Below are 23,245 nucleotides of genomic sequence, written 5' to 3'. Positions count from 1 at the left end.
ATTTCTTATTGCAGGAATATTTGATCTACATTTTTTCTGGTGCTTCAGTGAGAAAGCTATTTAGACTTTCTTGAAAGAAGAAATGTCACCATTATTCCCCTTTAATTTTAGGGGCGCTGCAATACACCGTTACACTGGGGCGCTACTGGTGTTGGCACCTACATTCTGTGCCCGAGGCTCTTTGGTGTTACAGAAGGGGTCACAAACGATTGCGTGGCCCTTGCTGCTATGACACAGATTGTGCAGTTGCACATACAGGGCCAAAACAATCCTAAGGGGCATGCCCTCATTTACAAAGGGACATAGCCCTATGCAAATGAGGGAAATACTTTGGCTTTGTACCCACGCTGTATTATGTACATAGGTGCAGAGGCAAATAGGTTGTCAGATGGCACCACAAAGTGGTGGCGCACACCCAGTGTGCACCTCAACTGCTTCTTCTGAAAGAGGGTCCCCTGGAGCGCCCCCCACCCCCGACATCTCCCTGCAGTTGGGTTCAGCCCTTCACTGCATCCACAGTATTGGGATCTAAGCAGACTGCATGCTGCTTGAGGTATAAAAGGAATAGCGGCTTCTTCAAAGAGCTACTCTGCCTTTCACTAATGTGGTGCCCCAAGACAGGCATACGTTTAGGTCTGCCTTGCAGGCAGCGCATTGTATGTAAAATAGGGTGTACGGTGCCAGTTTGTGCATGGCACACCCAGTTAAAGGTGGACCGTGCCCCTTTTACATATGTGTCGATGGATGCCTCCAGTAGTGTTTTATGTGTGTGTGTGTGTGTCAGTTTATACAAGCTCCTTCCTGGGCTGAGGTCTGCTTTAAATTACATTCGAGAGCTTGGACAGATACATGGAGTATTTGATGGTAGAGACAATTGTATACAGTTGCAGCTCGGAGCATTATTTTTTGAGCTTATTCCTTCTGGTGCTGTGTAGTTGACGTGTAGCTGTGTCCTGCCACAGGATTTAGAAGTTTATGTTGAAGACAGAACTGCCTTGTTGTATTTATTTAAATATTTGTTCAATGGGTTTGGGGTTTTGCTGCAGAGGAGGCATTGTGTTCTGGTGTGGATCCATTGAGGGTTCATCTCATGAGCAGAGCTGCAGTAGTAGGTAGGCAACTATTTCTTTCCCTCCACTTAGCCATCTACTTAGTCGCTTCTGCATCATACAACCATGAATCATGTGACTATGTACTTCATATAGCAGAAAACGTTGTAGGCAGTCAACTTAGCAGCACTTTCTGATCTTTATAAGGGTAAATATGAATCTTATCTTTGTTTTTGTGTCTTGCCAGTTCCGATGACTCTGATGTTGAGCTGCTTCCAGCCCCACATGCTGACAGATCATCTTCTAACCCTGAAAACGGAGTATTTGATTCCATTAATCAAGGTTGGTACCAAATTAATGCTATTTGTTGATTATATAGGTGAATGAGAAGACTTGTTTAGCACAGCACTTCAGAGTTACTTAGATTCAGGCACTTATTTAATCTGAATCATATCTTGCACAAATTAATATGAATGTAAAGATGTAAAAATGCTCTGTTTCTGCTGATGATGTCTTTTAGGAATGATTAGACACGTCCAATACCGCGGAGTTATATCTTGTGATCAAGAGGGGACCACAGTGTAGCCATCGAGGACCATGGACTGTCCTTGGGTATACAGTCAAAGTCAAGCAGAGCTCTGTTGTCTCATTCTAGAGAGACATTGTTCAGTCAAATGCCATGACTATGGCGTAGATGTCAAACTCTGGCGAGATTGGTGCTGAAACACCCTGAATTTTCTGCCATGATCGAAGCATAAGCAAATTGAGACGTATAGGAAGGTAATGCTGCAGGTATTTCAAATGGTCTGGGCTCATCTTGCTTGCCTTTGAGTCACAAGGGCCAATTAAGCCCTCCAGTAGGACATCTGCCAGTGGGATTTTCCCAACAACCAACTTAGCCTGTTCTGCCTCAGCCTGGTCCCCAGGCATTGCCAGGCCCCCTTGCGGCACTTTTGCGGTAGATCCCGCAGATAGTACTCATTTCACTGCCGGTTCTTGCCTCCACCCATATTCGGATGTCTGATCTGGAACCAGCTTCAGCCTGATGTCTTGCTATGAAATAACTAAAGTGCAACTTTTGAAGATTGCCTCGACACCAGTTCTATGAGAGGTTGGATGCCATTTTTTGTGTTGACTCAGATCTAGTTCAGGGCTTGAACAGGTACACCACAACAAAAGATGAGTATGAGGAGGTGGACAATTTACTCCCTCTCATTTTACAAATTCTGGCCTCTAGTTCAGTCTCTAGAATGCTAGTGGTTTAGACACTTCACCTAAAATCGATTTGGATTTGCCATTTTCTGCTTCCTCTCCCACCCCCCACCTGTCTTACACCCAACAAGGGGAGTGTTTCCTTTGCAGTGGGCCATAGTGGAAACCAAGGTGAACCTACTCATCAATATTTGACAACCTGGACCATCAATTACTGAGCGCTTATTACCATTCAGCGAGGCCATGGCTGAGACTCTAATGGCTTACTGTTCCAACCCATGTTCAGCACCTCCTGTGACCACTCAATTGCTAGTATCCATAGGCCTCCTTATGGGGACCCACCCTCACTGATGCAACATCTGCCTCAGGAAAGTTTAGTCATGAATGCTTCAGTGAGCAAGGCAAACCCTAATGGTGTCTCTTCTGCTCCTCCTGATAGAGAATCTGAGAAAACTGATACTTGGCAAAATAGTTTTTTCACCTGCCAGTCTGGCCCTACGTTCAGTGAATGCAGTATGCATTTTGGACCATTATACACACGCACTTTTGGCCTTGGAACAATTTATTGCCCACTGTTCCTGAAGACTTTCAAGCCACAATTGGTCACACCATACATAACACCCTGGATTTGGCCAGATACACTCTTAGGGTCAGTTCGAATATGCCACAGGCACTAGCTTTGTTGTTAGACAATATACTTAGATGCACGCTATCAGGTTTTCTGGAGACATCCAGGTGTCCTTGATGGTTATGCCTTTTGATTGAGCTAGGCTCTTCATGGTAAAAGCTCTTTAAAGCTAGCAGGGCTGCCATTCACTCACTGGGATTATTCTCTCCAGATCCGTATTCCACCAGCAGAACAGGAAATTCCAGAGGTGCTCGAAGGGCCTTGTCTACAGACAGTTACAGCCCTCACAGGCCATAAAGCCTATTCATGGCTTCAGAGATAGAGGTGGTGAAGGTGGTGGGGGGCAACCGGCAGAGGCAACCTATTCTGCAACAGGGGCAGCTGCTTCCAAACCACTTTAGTTCCCCCTCCAAAAGTTCTATTGCACCAGTAGTGGGCAGAATCCAATTCTGCTTGCCCAGGTCTTGTGTAATTACTTCTGGTCAATGGGTACTTAAAATTTTCCATTTCATTACACCCTTCACTTTTCACCCAGTCCTCCACCATGTTTTATTTGTTTATGGTAAGACATCGGCAAAGCATGGCCCCATCCTAGCCAGATAAGTTCAGACACTTGTGTCCTATCGAATTGGTGCCTGAGGTGGACAGGGGGACATGTTACTACTCAGCGTATTTTTGGGTCTGCAAAAAGGACTGTGGTTTGAGGCAATATTTGATCTCCTGCTTTTCCTAGGAAAGACAAGTTAGCATTGACCCAGATCCTGGCTGTCCGGGATCACAGAGACTGGATGGTGCCTTTGAACTTGTAGGATGCATACATTCATGTACCAACCGTGCAGTCACACAGGTGTTTCCTCTGGTTTGTCATAGGGTCAGACTCCACCAGTTCATCAACCTGCTCTTCGGCCTTACCTCAGCCCTGCCCAGTGTTCCAAAAAAGTGATGTTCGTGGTTGCAGCTCATCTTCACAAGTTGAGAATTGATGTATTCCTATACCTTGATGTCTAGCTGCTAATGGTAGGCTCGCCTCATTCATTCTCAGACGACTAAAAAACAGTTTGTTGCTGTCCACAATGAGATTCTCCATCAATGAGCTGAAATCCCATTTTCAATGGGTGCAGAGAATTTCCTTTATAGTGGCCGCCCAATCCTGACCATGGGGGCTTTGGAGGCTTTACTGCCACCACAAGTCCAAGACATTCAGACTGTGATCTTCTTTACAGGCTCATGTTCTGGTTCCATTTTGGTGGTTCTGAAGCTTCTTGGTCTCCTGGCCTTGTGAATATTGCTTCTGTCTCATGCTGATTGGCGCATTCAGGCTTTACCTTCTGCTTTAATTGGCCCAGCATAGGAGATGCTTTTCAGACAACATCAGCATATCAGAAGTAGCAGCCCCAGAGCTTCAGTGGTGGATGAAGAATGCCAACATGAAATGCCTGCATTCTCTGTCTATAAAATCCAAATCTGCAGTGGTGGCTAGGCTGACATGCGATACCCCTGATGGTCCAATGTGCTGGATCTGAGCATCTGCAGTTCCAACGAGGCAGCCAAAGTGAAAGATCACCTGTACCAACAGGAGGGCAAAGTCCTGCACCTGAATGTCCAGAAGTTGCAACGCCTTGTGAAACTAGAGGTGGTGGATGTGATGTTGGCAGCTCATCACCCCATCCTGTGAAGTCCATCTACACTGGCTGATGGTCTAAATTTGTCATTTGATTAATGAGCAGATATATTGGTCCTCTTCAAGCCAAACTATCTGATGTTCATTTGTTTGTTTTGTTTATGGTCTTGTAAGGCTCTGCAGTGGGCACAGTTAACTTACTTATCATCCAGTTTGCCAGATCAGTCATCTATATTGAAATCATACTTTGTGATGTATTCACACAAGGGGTTTTATAACTTTTTGCTCCTGGTCTGTTTTTTATGCCACGGTGTAGTGGAACCTGGATGTGGTCCTTAATTCTTTGACATGTATACACTATTTGAGCCTGTGCAGATTTACACTTTGAGAATGTTGACCTTCAAGATAGATTTTCTCACTGCTATCACTTCCACATGCCACATCCGAGATTGTTAACCTTGTCTGTTCAGCTGCCATAAACCTACCACCTTTTTCCCCAGACAAGTTGGCGCTTTGGACTTGAGCGAACTTTCTGCCAAAGCTTGTGTAACCTTTTCTTGTAGAGCACTCTAGTATGCTCCCTGCTTTCTTCTCTTCGCCAAGCCCATCATACACTACTTTCTGTTTTTGCCACTTCCTTCTGAGGAGTAGGTGAGTCAACACTTGTTGGATCCTAGGTGGGGGCCTTGGTTTCTACACAAACCAGACAAAAAAACATCGAGGTGAATAATCATTTGTATTAAGCAGTGCCATTACCAAAACAAAAAAATAATTGTGTGGGCCTTCATCCCGATTCCACCACGCTATCCGAGCTAATGATAACCGAGAACAGGACATGGAGTCGGCAGATGCTTTAAAGCAGCTAAGCGGAGAAAGTAGTGAAGTTAATGATTTGTCTGATACTACCACTACTCTAGGACTATTTCATGACTCGTTGTTATTACTACTGGCTTTACCACGATAGGTCCTCTTACTTCATTTTCCACTACAAGTGAATCTAGCATTACGTTTTTTTAGTGCTATTAGTACTATGCCTACTAATATTTAGTATCACTAATGGTCCTACTGCTAGTATTGCCCCTAGATGTGATATTACTACTGCAAGCATTTACCAGTACTGCTACTGACGCCACGTCTAGCACTAACACCATACTGGCACTGCTATGGCTCCAACTGTTGAATCGGGGAGTTGTATTACTGCCTCTCATGAGCACTGCCACACCACAGCAGTACAAGTAGCATTATCCAGTATTAGGGTATCTTTCATAGATTCACATGCCTGAATCATTCCCCGTCGTCGAGGCGGGAGTCCCACGGTAAATAAAATATATAATAGCAGTGCCTAAAATTTCTTGTAGTAGGCTGGAAAAGCCTAAAGGCCTAACTAGGCCTCAAAACTTAGCAGCCTATCTACATCATTATGTAAAAAGACCTGAAATATTAGCCTCAGCCAATCAGCTGTCCTCACCCTCTAGAACCTTCCCAGCTCAGGCAGTTCTCCTCAGATTTTCACCGCACTTCGTGTGTAAGGGAGTCTCCCTGAGTGCCTACTCAGTTTTTGGGATTTTCAAGCTTATAATGTCTGAAAGGAAAGCTCTTTTCAAACCTTGTGGAACCTGCTTCAAGAAGAGAGTCCATGTGGATGACAAGCACTCGGATTGTATTTATTGCCTGCACCCTTCACATGTGGTGAAGGACTGTAGAATTTGCCGTACCTTCCCTCAGAAAACCATCAGGGATAGGGAGGCAAGGGTTCTTTTGTGGCTAAAGTCTTCATCCACAGATGAGGAGTACAAAGCCTCAACTTCTAGCAAGAGAGCTAGATCCACGGACAATGCTTCTCCTGAGAGAAAGAAAATGTTGAAAACCTCTCAGAAAGCTTCAGAACCCTCTAAGAGTGCATCGGCTTCTTCACATGTGAGTACTACCCAGGCCAAAACTATATCTCTGGTGTCTGTACCTACTACTACTTGGACTTCTACCTCCTCTTCTACTTCTGTGGTTACCACTTCAGCTATCACGTCACCTTTGATGTCTGTACCACCTTTGATATCAAAAACCAAGTCAGTCTTTGAAATCCTTCTCTATGAAGGCTCCATCGACTAAACCGTCTGCTCCGTCGACGACCGCAAGGCCGTCGTCGACGAAGACATTGTCTCCAAAGGACTCGTCGTCATCAACGAAGACATCATCGACGACCTCGTCGACGAAGATTTCGTCGACGAAGACACCAACATCGGACACGTCGACGAAGGCATCGTCGACGAAAGCACCATCGACGACCCCGACGACGAAGGGCTCGTCGACGAAGACACCATCGACGGTCCCGTCGACGAAGGACTCGTCGACGAAGACACCATCGACGGTCCCGTCGACGAAGGACTCGTCGACGAAGACACCATCGACGGTCCCGTCGACGAGGGACTCGTCGACGAAGACGCCGGCGACGGCATTATCGACGGTCTCAACGTCGAAAGACACGTCAACGACAATACCTTTGACGACCTCGTCGACGGCAAGGTCTTTAGCATTGGCAGCGCCGTCGACGGAGAATCCGTTTACTGGGACTTCTGCTCATAGGCTGCACGGTTCCCCGCCAGCAAAGATTCAATTCACTCATTTTCAAATGAAAACTTATAAAAGGCAGGATTATTCACATATTTCTCCGCTTTTGCCATCGCACATTTTGGAGACATACATGCAAGGAGAGTCAGATGAAGGGGAAGAGGATGATGACCCCTTTGGGATTGCCTGTCACCCTTCTCAATTGCATATTAAACTTCAAGAGGATGATGAAGAGGAGGTTCAGGAGCAATATACGCATGACGTCTATTCCACACCATATCAGTCACCTCATTCTAGACTTCCTCGGTCTGAGGATACAGCACATTTACCAACTTCCTTAATACAGGATTTGCAAGCTATGTTGGCAGATTATCGCCAGAGATTTCCACCCAATGAGGGTGCGCCCGCTGGGTCATCTGCTCCGGTTCCTGGGCCACGACCTCCGTCGCCAAGAGCTCCTTTGTCACCACAACCACGTACTTCACCAATTCCTCAGGTTGTGGACAATTCGTCCTCTGATGGTGATGAAAGTAGAGAGGAGGGAGAATTACCGGATAACACTCCAGTGGACCCTTGGGAGGATTATGTCATCCCTACACCTTCTCCGCCTCCTCCCCGTCCTTCAGACTCTCCGCCTGAAGATATTGGCGGTTTTCACAATATTATGCAGAGAGCTGCTAATAGATTTGAATTGGTTGTCACAGTTGAGCAGTCGGACTGCTTCTTACATGACTTTAAGGAGGGGTATAGGAGAGTGATCAGAGCCATACCTATTATTGACTATATATGGAAGGAAGGCCTCAACATAATGAAAACACCAGCTTCCATTCCAGCAGTTTTGCAGAGGATAGACAAAAAGTATCGAGCACCATCCGATACTCCTGCTTGTTTAATCGGCCATCCTCGACCGGATTCGGTTATTTCTCAGGCTGCGCAGCAAAAGTCCAAAAATCCTTCTGCTCCCATCTCAACGCCACCTGACAAGGAGGGAAGAAGGCTTGATGCCATTGGGAAGAAATTTTCAGCAAACGCAGCAGCATCCATTAAAGCGGCTAATTCTTTAGCTATCCTGGCTCGTTATGATAGACAAATGTGGTCTGAGCTCACGGAATATCTTGAGCTGATCCCGGAGGATCAACAAATGGATGTACGCAGAATTGTGCAGGAAGGCGAAAGGGCGGCCTCAGAAATTATTGATTGCGCCCTAGACATTTCTAATACCAACTTTAGACAATTGGCTGGAGCAATTGTGCTTAGACGTCAAGGTTGGCTCAAGGCTACCACTTTTAGACCTGAGGTCCAAACCAAAATCTTGGACATGTCTTTCGATGGTGAGTCATTGTTTGGAAAGCACATTGATGACGCTTTATTGGCTATTAAAACCGATACCGATACAGCGAAATCTCTGGGAACCCTGCAATACAAGAGGGGGTCCTTTAGAGGTGCAAGAGGTCGTGGTTACTCCTCCAGAGGAAATTATTCAAACCAACAAAATCGACAGTATCAATCTTCCTACAACAAGCCCTACTACCAATCTTCTAACCGGCAGTCTGCTTCTGGTTCTTTCTCTCGGCAAGGAGGGAAACGGCGCTCAGGCAATCAAGGGAGAGATTCTAACAAACGCCAATGAGCTTTGCCGGATGTCGGCCACCCCTCTTTCCCTTCCCGTGGGCGCCAAGATTTCCGCCTTTTACCATCAATGGCGGAAGATAACTTCAGATCAGTGGGTCCTGGATTTGGTCAGCAAGGGGCACACTTTGGAGTTTTTACAAAAGCCTCCCACAACGCCGCCCAGGGGTCCCCCTCCCCCTCGCCTGCGCTTACTCTTCAAAGAAGCCTTAAAGATGCTACGCAAGAACGCAATAGAACTAGTCCATCCTTCTCAGAAAGGGCTGGGCTTTTATTCACGCTTCTTCCTTGTGGAGAAAAATTCAGAAGAGTGGCGTCCAATATTGGATCTGCGCAAACTCAACAAATATCTAAAGAAACAGAGTTTCCGCATGGTAACGTTGAAGGACATTCTGAATTGTCTCAACGAAGGAGACTTTCTGGCTTCTCTGGATATGCAAGACGCATATTTTCACATCCCTATTCACCCGAACCACCGCAAATTCCTAAGGTTTCAAGTGGCCGGCGTCCATTTCCAATTCAAAGTCCTCCCGTTCGGCCTCAAATCGGCCCCCAGAATCTTCACGAAATGCCTGGCTCCAGTAGCTGCAATGTTGAGGTCCCTGGGACTCCAGGTGTTCCCATACCTCGACGACTGGCTGTTAAAGGGTCCAACCAGTCACTCGACCATGGAGGCAGTCAACAGAACACTTTCACTGTTCTCGAATCTAGGACTGACCCTCAATTATCAAAAATCTCAGCTCCAACCTCGTCAACGATTGACTTTTCTGGGTGCAGTCTTGGACACATGCCAGTGCAAGGCATACTTGACAAAGGAGCGCCAAAACAAGCTCGTCAAACTGGCAAAACAAATATCCGCAAAAAAGTCGCTTTCAGTTCGGATATATGCTTCCCTTCTGGGGATGTGTTCATCTGCGATCAATCTCATTCCTATGGCAAGACTCAGAATGAGACCGTTGCAGGAGGAGTTGCTTCGTCAGTGGAAGCAGGTCGAGGGATCATTCGACGACCGCATCAAAGTCACTGTCAAAATGAAACAGGCTCTTCTCTGGTGGTCGAAGACGCACAACTTGTCGCCGGGCCTCACCTTCCTCCAAGAGATTCCGGACTTCACTCTGACTACGGATGCGTCCATGGAAGGTTGGGGAGGTCACCTTCAGGACCTTCAGATCCAGGGAAGATGGTCTCATCAGTACCAACAGATGCACATCAACATATTGGAACTCAGGGCCATTTTTCTTTCCCTGCAAGCTTTTCTACCAAGGATCGTGAATTCGTCCGTCCTGGTGCGCACGGACAATACCACCAGCATGTTCTACATAAACAAACAGGGGGGAATGAAATCTCTTACCCTGTCACTGCAAGCTCAGGAGATGTGGGAATGGGCCTTAAGTCACAGCATATCCCTCAAAGCAGAGCATGTTCAAGGGGTTCGAAACTCTCTAGCAGACAGTCTCAGCAGAACTTTTGTGGACTGTCACGAATGGGAACTCGAACAACATCAAGTAGACACAATTTTTCGCCTTTGGGGGAGACCAACGCTGGATTTGTTTGCCACGCAGCAAAACAGCAAGTGCCTGTTTTATGCCAGCAGGTTCCCAGGACGGGGGTCAAGAGGAAATGCCCTCCTCATGAGATGGACCGGAATGTTTGCGTACGCTTATCCTCCGATTCCGCTCATTCCGAAAGTCCTGCAAAAGATGAAGAGGGAACACTGCACTCTCATCCTCATTGCTCCACGTTGGCCAAGACAATATTGGTTTCAAGAGCTTCTCCTGCTGTCTCAACAGCCTCCGTTTCGGCTCAAACCGACAATGTCGATGCTGACAAGAGAGGGCGGTCAGATCCAACATCCAGATCCTCAATCGCTGCACTTGCACGCTTGGCTCCTGATTTCCTAGAGTTCAAAGACCTAAACATTCCCTCGGAATGCAGAAAGATATTGTCGCAAGCACGTGCGCAAAGTACCATCAAAACATATCGTTTCAAGTGGAAGAGGTTTTGTTCATGGTGTGGAGATAATGCCGTTCATCCGCTGCAGGCTCCTCCTGAAGCCATCCTTCCATACCTGCTTTCTCTGGCTAAATCAGGTCTAGCCTTTTCTTCTATTAAAGTACATCTGGCAGCAATATCCAGATTCAGGAAGAACTCCAGCAAACCATCCTTATGTTCTTCTTCCTTGATCAAACAATTCCTTAAAGGACTATTCAGAGCTTTTCCTCCAGTTCGTCCTCCTCCTCCGGAATGGGATCTTAATGTAGTCCTTTCCCAACTTCTTAAAAGGCCTTTTGAACCAATCCATAAAGCGGAACTGAAGTTTCTGACTTGGAAGGTTGCAATCCTGTTGGCTCTTACTTCTGCTCGCAGAGTTAGTGAAATACAGGCGTTCACTATTACTCCCCCTTTTCTGCAATTCTCTAAGGACTTTGTTACACTTAGGACCAACCCTAAATTCATTCCTAAAGTGCCAACTCAATTCCACATTAATCAACCGGTCAAACTCAGAACCTTTTTCCCGGATCCAAAAACTCCTGCAGAGAGGGTTTTACATTCTCTAGATGTCAAAAGGTGTCTGAAATTCTATCTGCAAAAAACGAAAGACATACGTAAATCTACACAACTGTTTGTTGCCTATGAAAGACCCACCTTCGGTCAAGCTGTCACAAAAGCAACTATTGCCAGGTGGTTGTCTTCCACAATTACCTTCTGTCATGACAAGGCCAATAGACCTTTATCAAGGAAGGTCAAAGCTCATTCCACAAGAACAGTGTCGACATCTACGGCCCTTTTCGCTGGAGTGACTCTAGAGAACATTTGCCGAGCTGCTACTTGGAAAAGTGTGCACACTTTTACCGAACATTACTGTCTGCAGTCGGCAGTTCAAGATGACACAGCTGTTGGTGATGCAGTGCTGCAGCATCTTCTTCACTAAGGTTGGAAAGATTATATATTTTAAACTTTACATATTTATAATGCTGTCCTATCTGTTATATTTGAAGGTTTTGATGCATATGTTATGTTAACATGTTTTGTACTCTATTACCTTCCTGGTTGTGTGGGGATTGATTTATGTTTTCTTTGTCTCCCACCTTCCTCTATCGACAGACATGATGTTACTGCTTGCTATTCTGATTCAGGCATGTGAATCTATGAAAGATACCCTAATACTGGATAAGAAAACGAGTTACTTACCTGTAACTACGGTTATCCAGTATTGGTATCTTTCATAGATTCACATGCACCCACCCTCCTCCCCGGTAGGGCAGTTCTGGCTATGGATACTAATTCTCACTTGTGCTGGGAAAATCTGAGGAGAACTGCCTGAGCTGGGAAGGTTCTAGAGGGTGAGGACAGCTGATTGGCTGAGGCTAATATTTCAGGTCTTTTTACATAATGATGTAGATAGGCTGCTAAGTTTTGAGGCCTAGTTAGGCCTTTAGGCTTTTCCAGCCTACTACAAGAAATTTTAGGCACTGCTATTATATATTTTATTTACCGTGGGACTCCCGCCTCGACGACGGGGAATGATTCAGGCATGTGAATCTATGAAAGATACCAATACTGGATAACCGTAGTTACAGGTAAGTAACTCGTTTTCTTACTGCTGACAATAGGTGTGCCTGTGATCTTAGTCCTATGGGTAGTAGTTCTAACTCTCTGATGCAGTGATGGTATTGTTGTTTTAATCTTAATATAATAATACAACAAGCACTACGAGGCCACTGAGCATACAAGTACTACTATTCCCACCACTGGCATTAAGGATAAAGAGATTAGGAACTACTACCATGATATAGGTACAATTATTATAGTCACTAAGAGTAGTAATAATGCATCTAATACCACTTGTACTGCCAGTGGTCTGGCAGAGCTCGTTTTAATATTATATTAATATGAAAACCCCAATACTTTTACCACCTTTGGCATCAGAGATTAAGAACTTTTACCCATAATACTAATACTACAGGTACAACTATTTCTGTGAGTAGCAGCAGTAATACTGCAGCTAATGCTACGTCCGCCAGTGGCGTGGTAGTGCTTGTGAGCGGCAGTAATCCCAGGATCATTAGCAGTAGCAAGAATATCTGTAGTGTTATTAGTACAGGACATGCATTAATAGAATAGAACTAGTACCAACAGCTGGTGTACCACTAGTAGAAGTACTCGGAGGCAGTGGCGCAAGCATCAGCACTACCGACACTACGAGTGCAATACTAGTGTACGTAGCAGTGACAAAGGCAGTAAATCCTGAAATGTAGAAAGCTCCGATGCTGCAGAGACGTTCACTTCGAGCGGCCATGATTGAGTTACTTATTGCAAAAATATGTTTAATTAGCAGTGGTGCTCGGAAGAATTCTTAAACCACTGGCTCCTCTTTCTTGTCATGGAGTCATTAAATCCGCTGATGGTATAATGGGAGTATCTTGAGGGAAGTAATTGGACAGGAAGGCTTTCACAATTGTAAGCTTTGGATTGTATTACTTTATCAACCAGAGGGATTGCCCATCTATTGTACTCGCACTCCATAAATATAAATTGAAAACCTGCTCCTCTATTTGATTGGCAGTGGTTGTGCTTCTTTAAGCACACAACTTGATGCCCTTTGACCATATCCTCTCAATGTGTTTCTCCAGATTCTGCTCAGCTTGCATCCTTAGAACAGTCTTGCCAGAGAACCGACCAATTCCTCGCCACATCGCCCTGGTTTCATGGCCCTATTTCCCGATTTCGAGCTGCTCAGCTGGTTCAGTCCCAAGGGTTTGAAGGCCATGGTGTGTTTCTGGTGCGACAGAGTGAAACGCGGCGAGGGGAGTACGTCCTCACGTTCAATTTCCAATCAAGAGCAAAGGTACATACACTTGGCTAAGTTTGTGCATGATTGTTTGTTTTTTAAATCCGCTGCACTAGGTGCGTTTATGTAATTGTTCTAATTTTGATTTATTTTTTGCTTAAAAAAAATACAGGCTTACATAGCAAACGAGCTATTAAGAGGAAGGGACCGTAGTTCTCTAGGAGGAAGTTTTAACCTTTTTCAACTAACAAGGTGCTTGCGAGCCGTCTACTCTTAGACTGTCCATTCCATGATTTTAAAAACCTTGAGCATTGGCTGGTTTGGGTGTGGGAAGGGATTCATTTTCAAGTTGGAACCAATCAGGATAATTGAAAACATTACCTTCAGAAAGCACTTAATGCTGTGTTCCCCACCTGGTATTACTGAACTTGAGTAACTAGCATCTGTCATAGTTGGACTCTGTTTATTGTAAGCGCCAAGTGGTCACTCGTGATAGTGGTGATTCGTAAAATCCGCACGACATAAGTTAGTATAAACAGTGGGCTTCAATTCCCAAAATATTGTTGCTTACCCAGTAATGAACAGGACATTGTAGCACATCAATCAAGTGACTTGTAAAGCGTGACTACCCACTCGAAAGGGTTGCAGGGCGCTGGAATGTGACAGTATTACCAAGCACTCGATTTTGAAGAAGGAGATGGTGAGGAATGGCCCCAGGTTAGGTAGATAAAGATGTTTTTCCACGATTTTGCCTGAAGTGTTGGTTAGGCTGCAAAAACATAACACATAAGGTCTACTGTATCACAGGTTGTGTTCCTTCTAGTAGGGCATAGAAAAATGATCTTGTAAAACATTTTGAATTTTTTTTTTTAGAATGATTGTACATTTTGTATGTTTCTGTTTAATCAACGATATGTATTTAGAAAGAAGCATTAATGGTGGAGCAGCAAATTGTGTATATGCGAACAACTCCAAATAGGGAACGATGATGATGAAGACTATTTGTTTACATTTGATTTAAAACAACAAACAAACTTTGATTACGGTTGATGTTTTAATTACTGAGCTAAGTACGAATACCGTACCTGAATTACATAGCTAGACTATATTATTTTCTTTCATTGTTTTTTTTTGTATTAGGCTAATGGGTTTCTGAGGGTGGGGGAAGAGCAGCAACAGGGGACAGAAGGATAGTGCTAGGATAAAGCAACATCAAGGGCAGTGGTGGGGAGGAGAAGCAACAGGTGACCGAGAAGGAGAACACTGATGAGGGCAAGTGACAGAGAAACACAGATGTTGAAAGTGGGGAAGAGAAGCTAAGGGCAAGAGCAGTGTGAAGCAGGCTCGGCGAGAAAGCAACAGGGTTAGGACACGAGAGCGAGCGCAACATGTGGGAGTGGGGAGAAGTACACAAAGAATAGAGCATTGCAAAGTGATGGACGATAGAAGGCACATGAGGGAAGACCAGTACATATCAAACAATAGGCCATTAGTGGTTGCCTTCACTGAGCTCCATCTTAATTACAATAGCACTCTGAATAGGATGTCTTTTTTAAACTTCTCCCATATGCTAGGTGTTGGAGATTATGTTCTGCTTATTACTTTTTAATTTCAATCTGCACAGTGATTGTTATCCTTTCAAAAGGTTGTATGACGCAGGTCGTAGTTCTTGTTTTTTTTCCTAATTTTATACCTGTAAGATTAGTCTAGATAACGCATATAAGAGAGAGAGAGAGACCCTGTATTGAGTAAGACTATTTGTACAAGGATTGTCCTTTTAGGTTCATTACACTACTCTCAGACAATTGGCTAACGCAACTAGTAATTCGAATTTTATATAAAGTTTTAACCATGCAGCCATGTATAATTTTAAGTAGAACTATTTATTGTTGTTTTGTTATGTATTGTATGCTGCTTTTAAGATCCTGGAGATCAAATAAAGCTTACTCCCTAAACTCTATGCATGGGACAAACACAAGATTGACAAGCTGGGACACGAATAAGAAGGAAGCTAATGAGTGTCAGTAAAGGCAACCATTGTTAACAATGGGCAGGCTCCAAATCCGTTATGTTATTTTAAGCTCACAATATGTCTTTTGCAATCAGCCAGCATGCCTGTCTAGTCGGCTGGACCTAAAAATGCACCAACCAAAACGAACAAATACAGGTACTACTGTTAACTTCCACATCATTTTTATTGTAAGGGCAACCATCCTGTTGAGATGAGCAGTAGAACTGAGAATCTGTGCTGGCTCAGATGTTAACCGTTTTCTCCATTTAATGTTTTGAGACTTTTATAATCCAATATTAAGCAAAGCAATAATAAGATAACTACATATGCAACACTTAAGGGGACCATCTTGTGTAAAAAAAAAAGAATACATTAAAAAAAAGCTTTTTATCCAGGCCTGCATCTGTATGTCTAATAGGCATTCTAGAATGGTGCTCTGTCTTATATTATGTAAACTGGGGATTGAGATCTGTTATGACAGATTTTCTGGATGGTCCGTTTAATGAAAAGAAGTATAACAACCAGATTTCACTTAAAGTTGCATGAGAAATGTTATGCCAAAATACAAATGTGAATTAAACGTTGCACAGAGTGAATTGATCTAATTAAAACAAACCATTGTTCTTTTTTAAGATTGACCATCATAAAAGCATTTATTTCTATTGTATATAAATCGGCAGAACGGGGCCTTGTGAGTCTTATACTAAGCTAACCCCATGCATGTTCGATCCTTGCAGCATCTGCGACTCTCTCTGACTGAGTGTGGTTTCTGCCGAGTTCAACATCTCTGGTTCCAGTCCATTGAGGATATGATCCACCACTTTCACCAGCACGCCATTCCGCTTGAATGCGGTACATCGTGTAACGTGAGGCTAACCAGTTACGTAGTAGCAGTTGCTCCTTCCCAAGGTAGGAACAAGAAATACAACGTAACCCTGGTTTCATTTTAGCATGTGAGTGGGCTTCATAGCTGTCCTGTTTTCATCTTCTTCAGAGGAGAAGTATGAGTTGAGGTTACAGCATATTTATCTACTATGTCTCTTTATTACTGTGTATGACTTTCATCTTTATTGCTACCATTGATCATACTCATTCTCCATCAGTTTATTTATCAGAAAGTTGAGTGTGCCATACAGAAGTGTCAAAACTCATCGCCCTTAAAGGGAACAAGTGATCCTCCAAACTTTCTGAATCCACTTCCACCCCATTCACTATATCATCTCAACCACCACTGGCTCCCTTTGCAGCGACAGCCTCCCAAGCCCATTTCATGTCTCTCACTCTTACCCACACCAACCAAAACCTTGTCTTACACTCTTGACCTTCCTATTCCCTCACCACACTGTCTACCCTCACCCCATGCATCTTCTCTCTGACACTAACACTCCTGACCACCCGTCCCACGTTTTCCGTCAGTAATCCATCAACATCAGCAATGCTCATCGTCATCTTCGTTGTTTTCCAACTTGTTCATCAGCTTGAGAGATCAGCCAACTCAATGGCTATGAATATTAGAGAATACATTTTGAAGGTAATGTACCTCAATCACAACTATGGTAATAGGAGTAGATTTTTTCTACTGGTCATAAAGCATTGGTGAGAGTGTAGGAAAGTTTAACTGGAACTAGGTAAATCTTTTTGAAGACTTACTACAAGGGCACTCCTGCCATCTATATTTTAGCCATGTCTGGTGGCACTGTAGGGGCCTGTGTTTGACCTCATGGTCACAGGTTTTTACCACTGACGGAAAGCGCAGCTGACCCTACGGGGTAGGTGGATAACTCCCCCTTGGGCGGCAGAAACTGGCACGGGAAGAGCAGGTCGCGCCGAAAGAAAGGGTCCACGAATGACCAGCGAGTTTGGGTTCAAAGGCCACAATAAGGCAGGATGGGCGTGGCCATAAACCCGGCCATAAAGGAAGAGGGGGCAAGCAGACCCCAGCTATGCCGCCATAAGAAAATTGATTCCCCCCGCCAGCAACACTGCCAGCACTTTAGCAAAAATAGCCCAGCTGGAGAGTAATGAGGTGCTGAAGAGAAAGCAGTGGCCGCTGGCGGGGAGATGAAGAGCGTGATCTGGACTGCACAAGCACCTGGGGCAAGGACGTTGGTGCGCCTGGGGACGGGACGGAGGTCGGGCCGTTGCAGGGGCGCTTTGAGCCTTCTCCGTGGTTTTGGCCGAGCCAGCAGAGCCAGGGTACGAGTAGTGTGGCCAAGAAATCAGCCGGCTTTATCGCGCACCATAGAGGCGGTCTGCGGTGCCCCGAAGAAGTTAAACTTTGGCATGTAGAAGAGGTGAGAATGGGTGACTTTTAGGGCTCCCACTAACGTGGACGGGTGGAAGCAGAAGGAGAGGGGAGGAGGGCACATCACAGTCACCTTGGGTTCTGGCGCTTCCTTGTCTGGACCTTGACTTGGATGTCTGAGCTTTTTTTTAGGAGAAGGGATGCATATATGGTTGGGCCTCTTTGTAGTTGAGAGGTTGCAGGGCTAGGAGCCGTACGGTACTCTGGGGTGGTGCTCCCGGCTGCTTTGCGGTTTACTAGTGCACGCAGTGGTTTGGTTGTATTATATTGAATTGCATGGGAGGAGATGAGCACTAGTATTGTGGAGGGTATGGTATTTAGAATTCAATTCAATTAATTTTGATGACTACTTGTACACGACAATTTGCTTGTCTTAAAATACTTTGGGTTTAACATTTGGTTTGCCGAGATTGGTTTTTCACTCAGGCGGGAGCTCATACTGACAGGGAGAGTCTATCTAGCCTTTTCACAGCTGGAACCAAGGACGTCCGTTAACCGTAAACCCCTCGTACCTGGATTTACACACGCATCGTCTCTAATTTTGAACTCTGAGCTGAATGGTTCCCTTGACGTCCTCTCATTCAAATGTGCCATTTGGCATTTAAAGATTTTTCATAACCTTCCACCTTTGTTCCGGGTTTAAAACCAGGCAGCGTCCCAAGAGCTATTTTATTCGCTTTCGCGTGATTTGCATCACTAGAGTTCAGCACAAAGAAACAGGGTGGGCGGTACATGAGAGTGGAGTGCTAGAAGGCACGTAATCGCTTCACTGTTTTGTAACTGTGGCATGTTCTGGCACTTTGAGCCACGTGGTGCTTGTTACAGTTGGCTATATTTATTTTGTTGATCAAGAAATGTAATATCCTGCTGAACTTGAACAGCACAGAAAAGTACAACACCTCTAGAGCGAACTATGTGAGGTGAGATTAGCATAAAATCGTCCTTACCGAGATTGTTTCAGGATTCCCAGGAACGCCGAAAGTTTCCGCGCAGTTAAACATTATTTCTCTGCAAAGAAGGAAGCGGCGGCACACCATAGTGCCCACACTCCCAGCGCTTACTCCACTTTGCGCACCATAACACTTACATACCAAGGAAACTCATGAGACAGATTTGTGGGAAACAGTGGTGCAGGTTTATTTTGCACAACAAGTAGCAATAAGGTGGGTCATCTTACGGGCGATCCAATGCGACAGCCCCTCGCTGACCCGCATGCCTAATGAGCCATTCTTGCACGGCGAGTCGATGCTCTGACGGTGCAGTCCATTATCACTTTCTTTCGTTCACTCCCGTCCCCCTTGTCAGGGCGGAGCGATGAGGCACACCCCCGGTCGGTTCAGGCCCCCCGACCGCCCGAAGGACTAACGGGGCGCCGACGCTGTTTCCTGGAACCCCCTCGGCTCCAGGTTCTTGGCTCAGGCACCCCTACTGTGCCAGGCAGAGGTATTGACTGTATCCTTCTGCCGCAGAGGTACCCCTACTGTCCATCTGCTTCCAGATCGCCCTGTACTCCGCCACAGCTCTGGAGGAGGCCCCCGTCGATGACAGAGCCCCCCCACCAACTAGCTACTTAGGTTGCTGTTTAGTGCACTTAATCACAGTCTATTTCTCACCGTATCCGTACCCGCCAATCAAGGTTTCCTGCTATATTTCTCATGCTCTCAGTACATCGGCCACACCACTTATGGAAATTTCTTAAACGGGTCTTAAGACGCGCCCTTGGTTACATGAGCCATGGTGCATCAATAATCATGGCAGTGATTTTCCTGGCCGATCACTGCAAGATAATTGTTTGCGACTGGTTAGGGCCGGCTAGCGGATGCCCGTAACCGTCAATGTCATTCCCAGTTCTCATTTTAAGCGTTTGCCATCCTTGTACCTGTGTTTGGTACCCTTAGGTGCATGCCAACCACTTCTCTCTGAACACACCGTATGCTCTTTTCACGTGTTGTTTTACCTTTGCGCTTGCACAAGCGTCATGGCTGCCTCTGTACGTTTGTTCTAGTGCCTGGGTGTCTGGCCTGTATTGCGTACCACCTGTAGAGCCCCACTCAGAGTGACGTGTTTGCCGGACAAGCTTGGCATGTTGATTTTGCTGCACCCCTTATCGCCCGCCCAAAATTGTGGATCCATGAAGGATTCTCTGGTTTAACACAGTGCTTGTGTGCTTAAATACAGCCTGGGTAGCAGTTTAATGCCAGGAAGAATGTCTGCCTACAATTTAGTAGATTAGATGATGTAAGAAATTAGTCGATTCGTATGTGAACAAAACATTTGGGAACAATTCACCTTTGCTAGCGCTAACTTTGTCACCGGGGCGCGCCAAGGCCGCTCAATATGGCATTGGTTTACTTAACATGAACACTCACTTGTTCAGCATTTATCCTATCTCCGATGCAGTGGTGTTTGCGCCAGTCCGCATACTGCCAGTTGCAGGTTGCTATGCGTGACATCTTATAATTTGAGTGTAATTATGGGTGACAGACAATGCTACGAGTGACGCTTCCTCGTACGTAAAGTTAAGCAATGAGACGAGGGAACCGCAGCAGCTCAGCAAGGGATCGTAGTATCTGATCATTGGACTTGTGCCGTAGCGTCTACACTGGTTGTGGCTTGCATATTCACACACCATTCGCACACATACATAATGTTTTATTCAACTGGAAACAAGATAACCCCTTGTATTCCAAGGATATCATGCCTCTGTTTGACTTACTGGAGTAATTGCCGTGACCTATACATAACTGCCGTGGTTAGCAAATTGCAACAATCGACCCATCCCCATTGCGTATTCGGGAGCTCCTAACCTGCACTCCCTTCGCCTGCCCGAAATCATAGGGCTTTCTGGGTCTTCTCAGCGTTATGTTTTTGCTCGCCTGAAGTCTTATTACTAACTCTTCCTCATTCTGTACTTGAAGGAGGTTACTGAAAATTGCGTATATTTGTTCACTTTTCCTTGTTCCGCTGGACAGCCAAAGACATCTGGATCTTACAGTGCCTCTGCATGTGTATAGAGTGACAGGGCCCAAATAGTGCTGATAATCGTTATTTGGGTAAGTAAGGAACCGACAAGGCGTTTGGTAATCTTACCGTACCTGGACCATATATATCCTGGACAAGTAACAGGGATGCCTCTCTTAAACAGATACATTTCACCTAAATACTGTTATATAACGTCTGCAGTCACTTTGCACTACCTTCAATCCACCGCACACAATGCCACTCATGTACCCCAGAGCCCTCACCTCACAATCGTTGGTCTGGTGTTCAGGGTCCATGCATGTACCACCAGAGCCCTCACCTCACAATGGTTGGTATGGTGCTCGGGGTCTTCAGGCTAACCAAAACCTTCTGTGTGCCCCTTTAGAGAAGGCCATCTAAAAGCTGTTTGTCATGCGGATGATGTGCATGTGATTCCAGTCGTGGAGTTGACTGTCTAGGGATTGCCGTGACTGGGACCCCGCACTAAGAGATCGCAATACTCTTGTTCTCCAGTATAACAAGTGACTGAACTATTTTTAGGACACTGCAGAAGATTGAACCAGGGCGTGTTTACAAACTGCATCAGGGATGGTAACTGCATCAGGGATGGTAACTGCATCAGGGATGGTAACTGACAGGCGAAGCTAAGCTGCAAGAAACATCTTCTGTACCTTGACAACGAGAGATAGCTAACAGCACTTCTCTTATCCATCATATCGACTACTACAATGTCCAAGATTGTGATTTGTTAAGCAGTTGAATATTGTTTATTAAGTCCGCCCTTGAGCTCATACGACTACTCAGTGGGTGCATTTATCAGTTTGAACCTGTTAGTAGGCGCTTGAATCCCAAGAGGGCTCATTCCTAGTACTAATTGCGGAAAGCATTTGCATCCCTTTGGGGTTGCTTTATTATTAAAAGTGCTAACTGCTGTCTTTGATGATTGCATGCCGAATGGCCGGTAATGGCGGCCGGGTATGGCAAACGCGTGGCCGGTAATGGCGGCCGGATCTGTCGCCACCCCAGAGCAGCCTCGCGGACTTCGCTGTCGAGTGCTCTGCAACCGTGTGGGCCCTGCCTGCTCCATTTGAGGAAAGCCACGTAATGCACCGCTTCTTTACTGCCCTGCATTGGTGAGATACAAGAAGCACAGATTCAGCGGGTGGAGAATGGACGTCAAATTATGGCGCGTTTAGGCAGTGACATGCTTTTTTGGTCTAGGCCCAATCCAATTTAAATAACTGTCATCGTGGCACAATGCTGTTTCATTCCTAAATTCGATTTCCTTAAAAGTTAAACTAAAGTTAGATTTCCTTAAAGGTTAACTTACGTGTTTGTGGTACAAACCACCATAAGAATAACAACACATCATACCTTGTCTGTACATTTACTATAGCAGTTCACAGGCTACCTGTCCCATGCTGCGTGAAAGGTATGCGCGCTGGCCTGGGCAGCCAAACCGCTAATAATTGATGCGGCATTATCCGCCTGGCTTGATCCCGTGCATATTATATTAGCCAGGCGCACAAAGAGCGACGCATTCGCATCTCTATCGATTCCTCATGCAGGTAGAGACGCCAAGATTTGAGATCTCCGAACAAAAGAAGCGCGAAGGGAGCCTTAGTTAACCCCCATTGAACGCGCTGCAGAATACAGTAGGTTACTTCGAGAACTCTTAACCAAGGAAGCGAGCATAGTATTGTAACTGGTTCTTTTGTAAAGCGCTCTGACACCTCCGAGTAATGTTCGCGCTATATAAAATCGCATTAAATAAATAATATACCAACCCGTATTGTATCATAGTCGCTCAAACATCCCCCTCTGTCACCCCATTGGAGTGAAAGCGCGCTATCCGAACGTATAGAAACTTTGAATCCAGGGGCTTCCAACGTCTGAAACCCAATGCGACTCACCCTTTCCCGCGGAAAGCATGGAGGTATTGTACTCGATTGCTCACAGTCATAAGAAACCCGGCCCCCTTAAAGCCCCGTCCTCGCCCTTCCTAGGGCGAGCTCCCTATCCTCGTGTGCAAGGTGTTAAGGTTCAACAGACGAACAGGAGGGACTGGCAGGCAGGGCTGCCATTACAAGAGCCTGAGACCTGATCTTCACAGAAGATGTGACGGCTCTATCTTGCCCGTAAGAGATGAGGTTTTGCCCAAATCGCTTAAAAGGTGGAACCCCCATAAAAAGTGGGATACCCAGTCACTAATAATCTCCCACCTCAAGAGATGTTGCAGTATTGTGAAAAGGTGTTAATTTGCAACTGGAATAGGCCCCACTAGGTGGCGCTGTATGTGCTGCAGGAGTTATTATTGTGGTACCGCGGTAAGTGCTATTTCTGAAATTATCGCTAATGGAATAAACACGTTCCCTTCTTCGCAGAGCTATCAAGTCCCTCAGTATCTTGTATGACACTGATGTCAGTCCTGAATGTTCAACCAACAAAGAG

General features: G+C 45.4%; 1 protein-coding gene across 3 annotated transcripts in view; it reads left to right on the top strand.

Annotated features, from left to right (window-relative positions):
- The window catches only part of SH2B3 (SH2B adaptor protein 3), a 515,189-nt gene that overhangs the window by 468,892 nt on the left and 23,052 nt on the right, over positions 1–23,245 (top strand). For all 3 annotated transcript variants that reach the window (XM_078667464.1, XM_078667466.1, XM_078667465.1), the window contains exons 6-8: positions 1,297–1,391; positions 13,339–13,553; positions 16,245–16,416. In XM_078667464.1, the coding sequence (XP_078523590.1) occupies positions 1,297–1,391; positions 13,339–13,553; positions 16,245–16,416 (482 nt within the window). The remainder of the gene's footprint in view (positions 1–1,296; positions 1,392–13,338; positions 13,554–16,244; positions 16,417–23,245) is intronic.

The sequence above is a fragment of the Lissotriton helveticus genome, chromosome 11 (genome assembly GCF_964261635.1).
Source record: "Lissotriton helveticus chromosome 11, aLisHel1.1, whole genome shotgun sequence".
Classification (NCBI taxonomy): domain Eukaryota; kingdom Metazoa; phylum Chordata; class Amphibia; order Caudata; family Salamandridae; genus Lissotriton; species Lissotriton helveticus.
The sequence above is the reverse complement of the archived record's forward strand: the minus strand, read 5'-3'. Positions and strand labels throughout refer to the sequence as shown.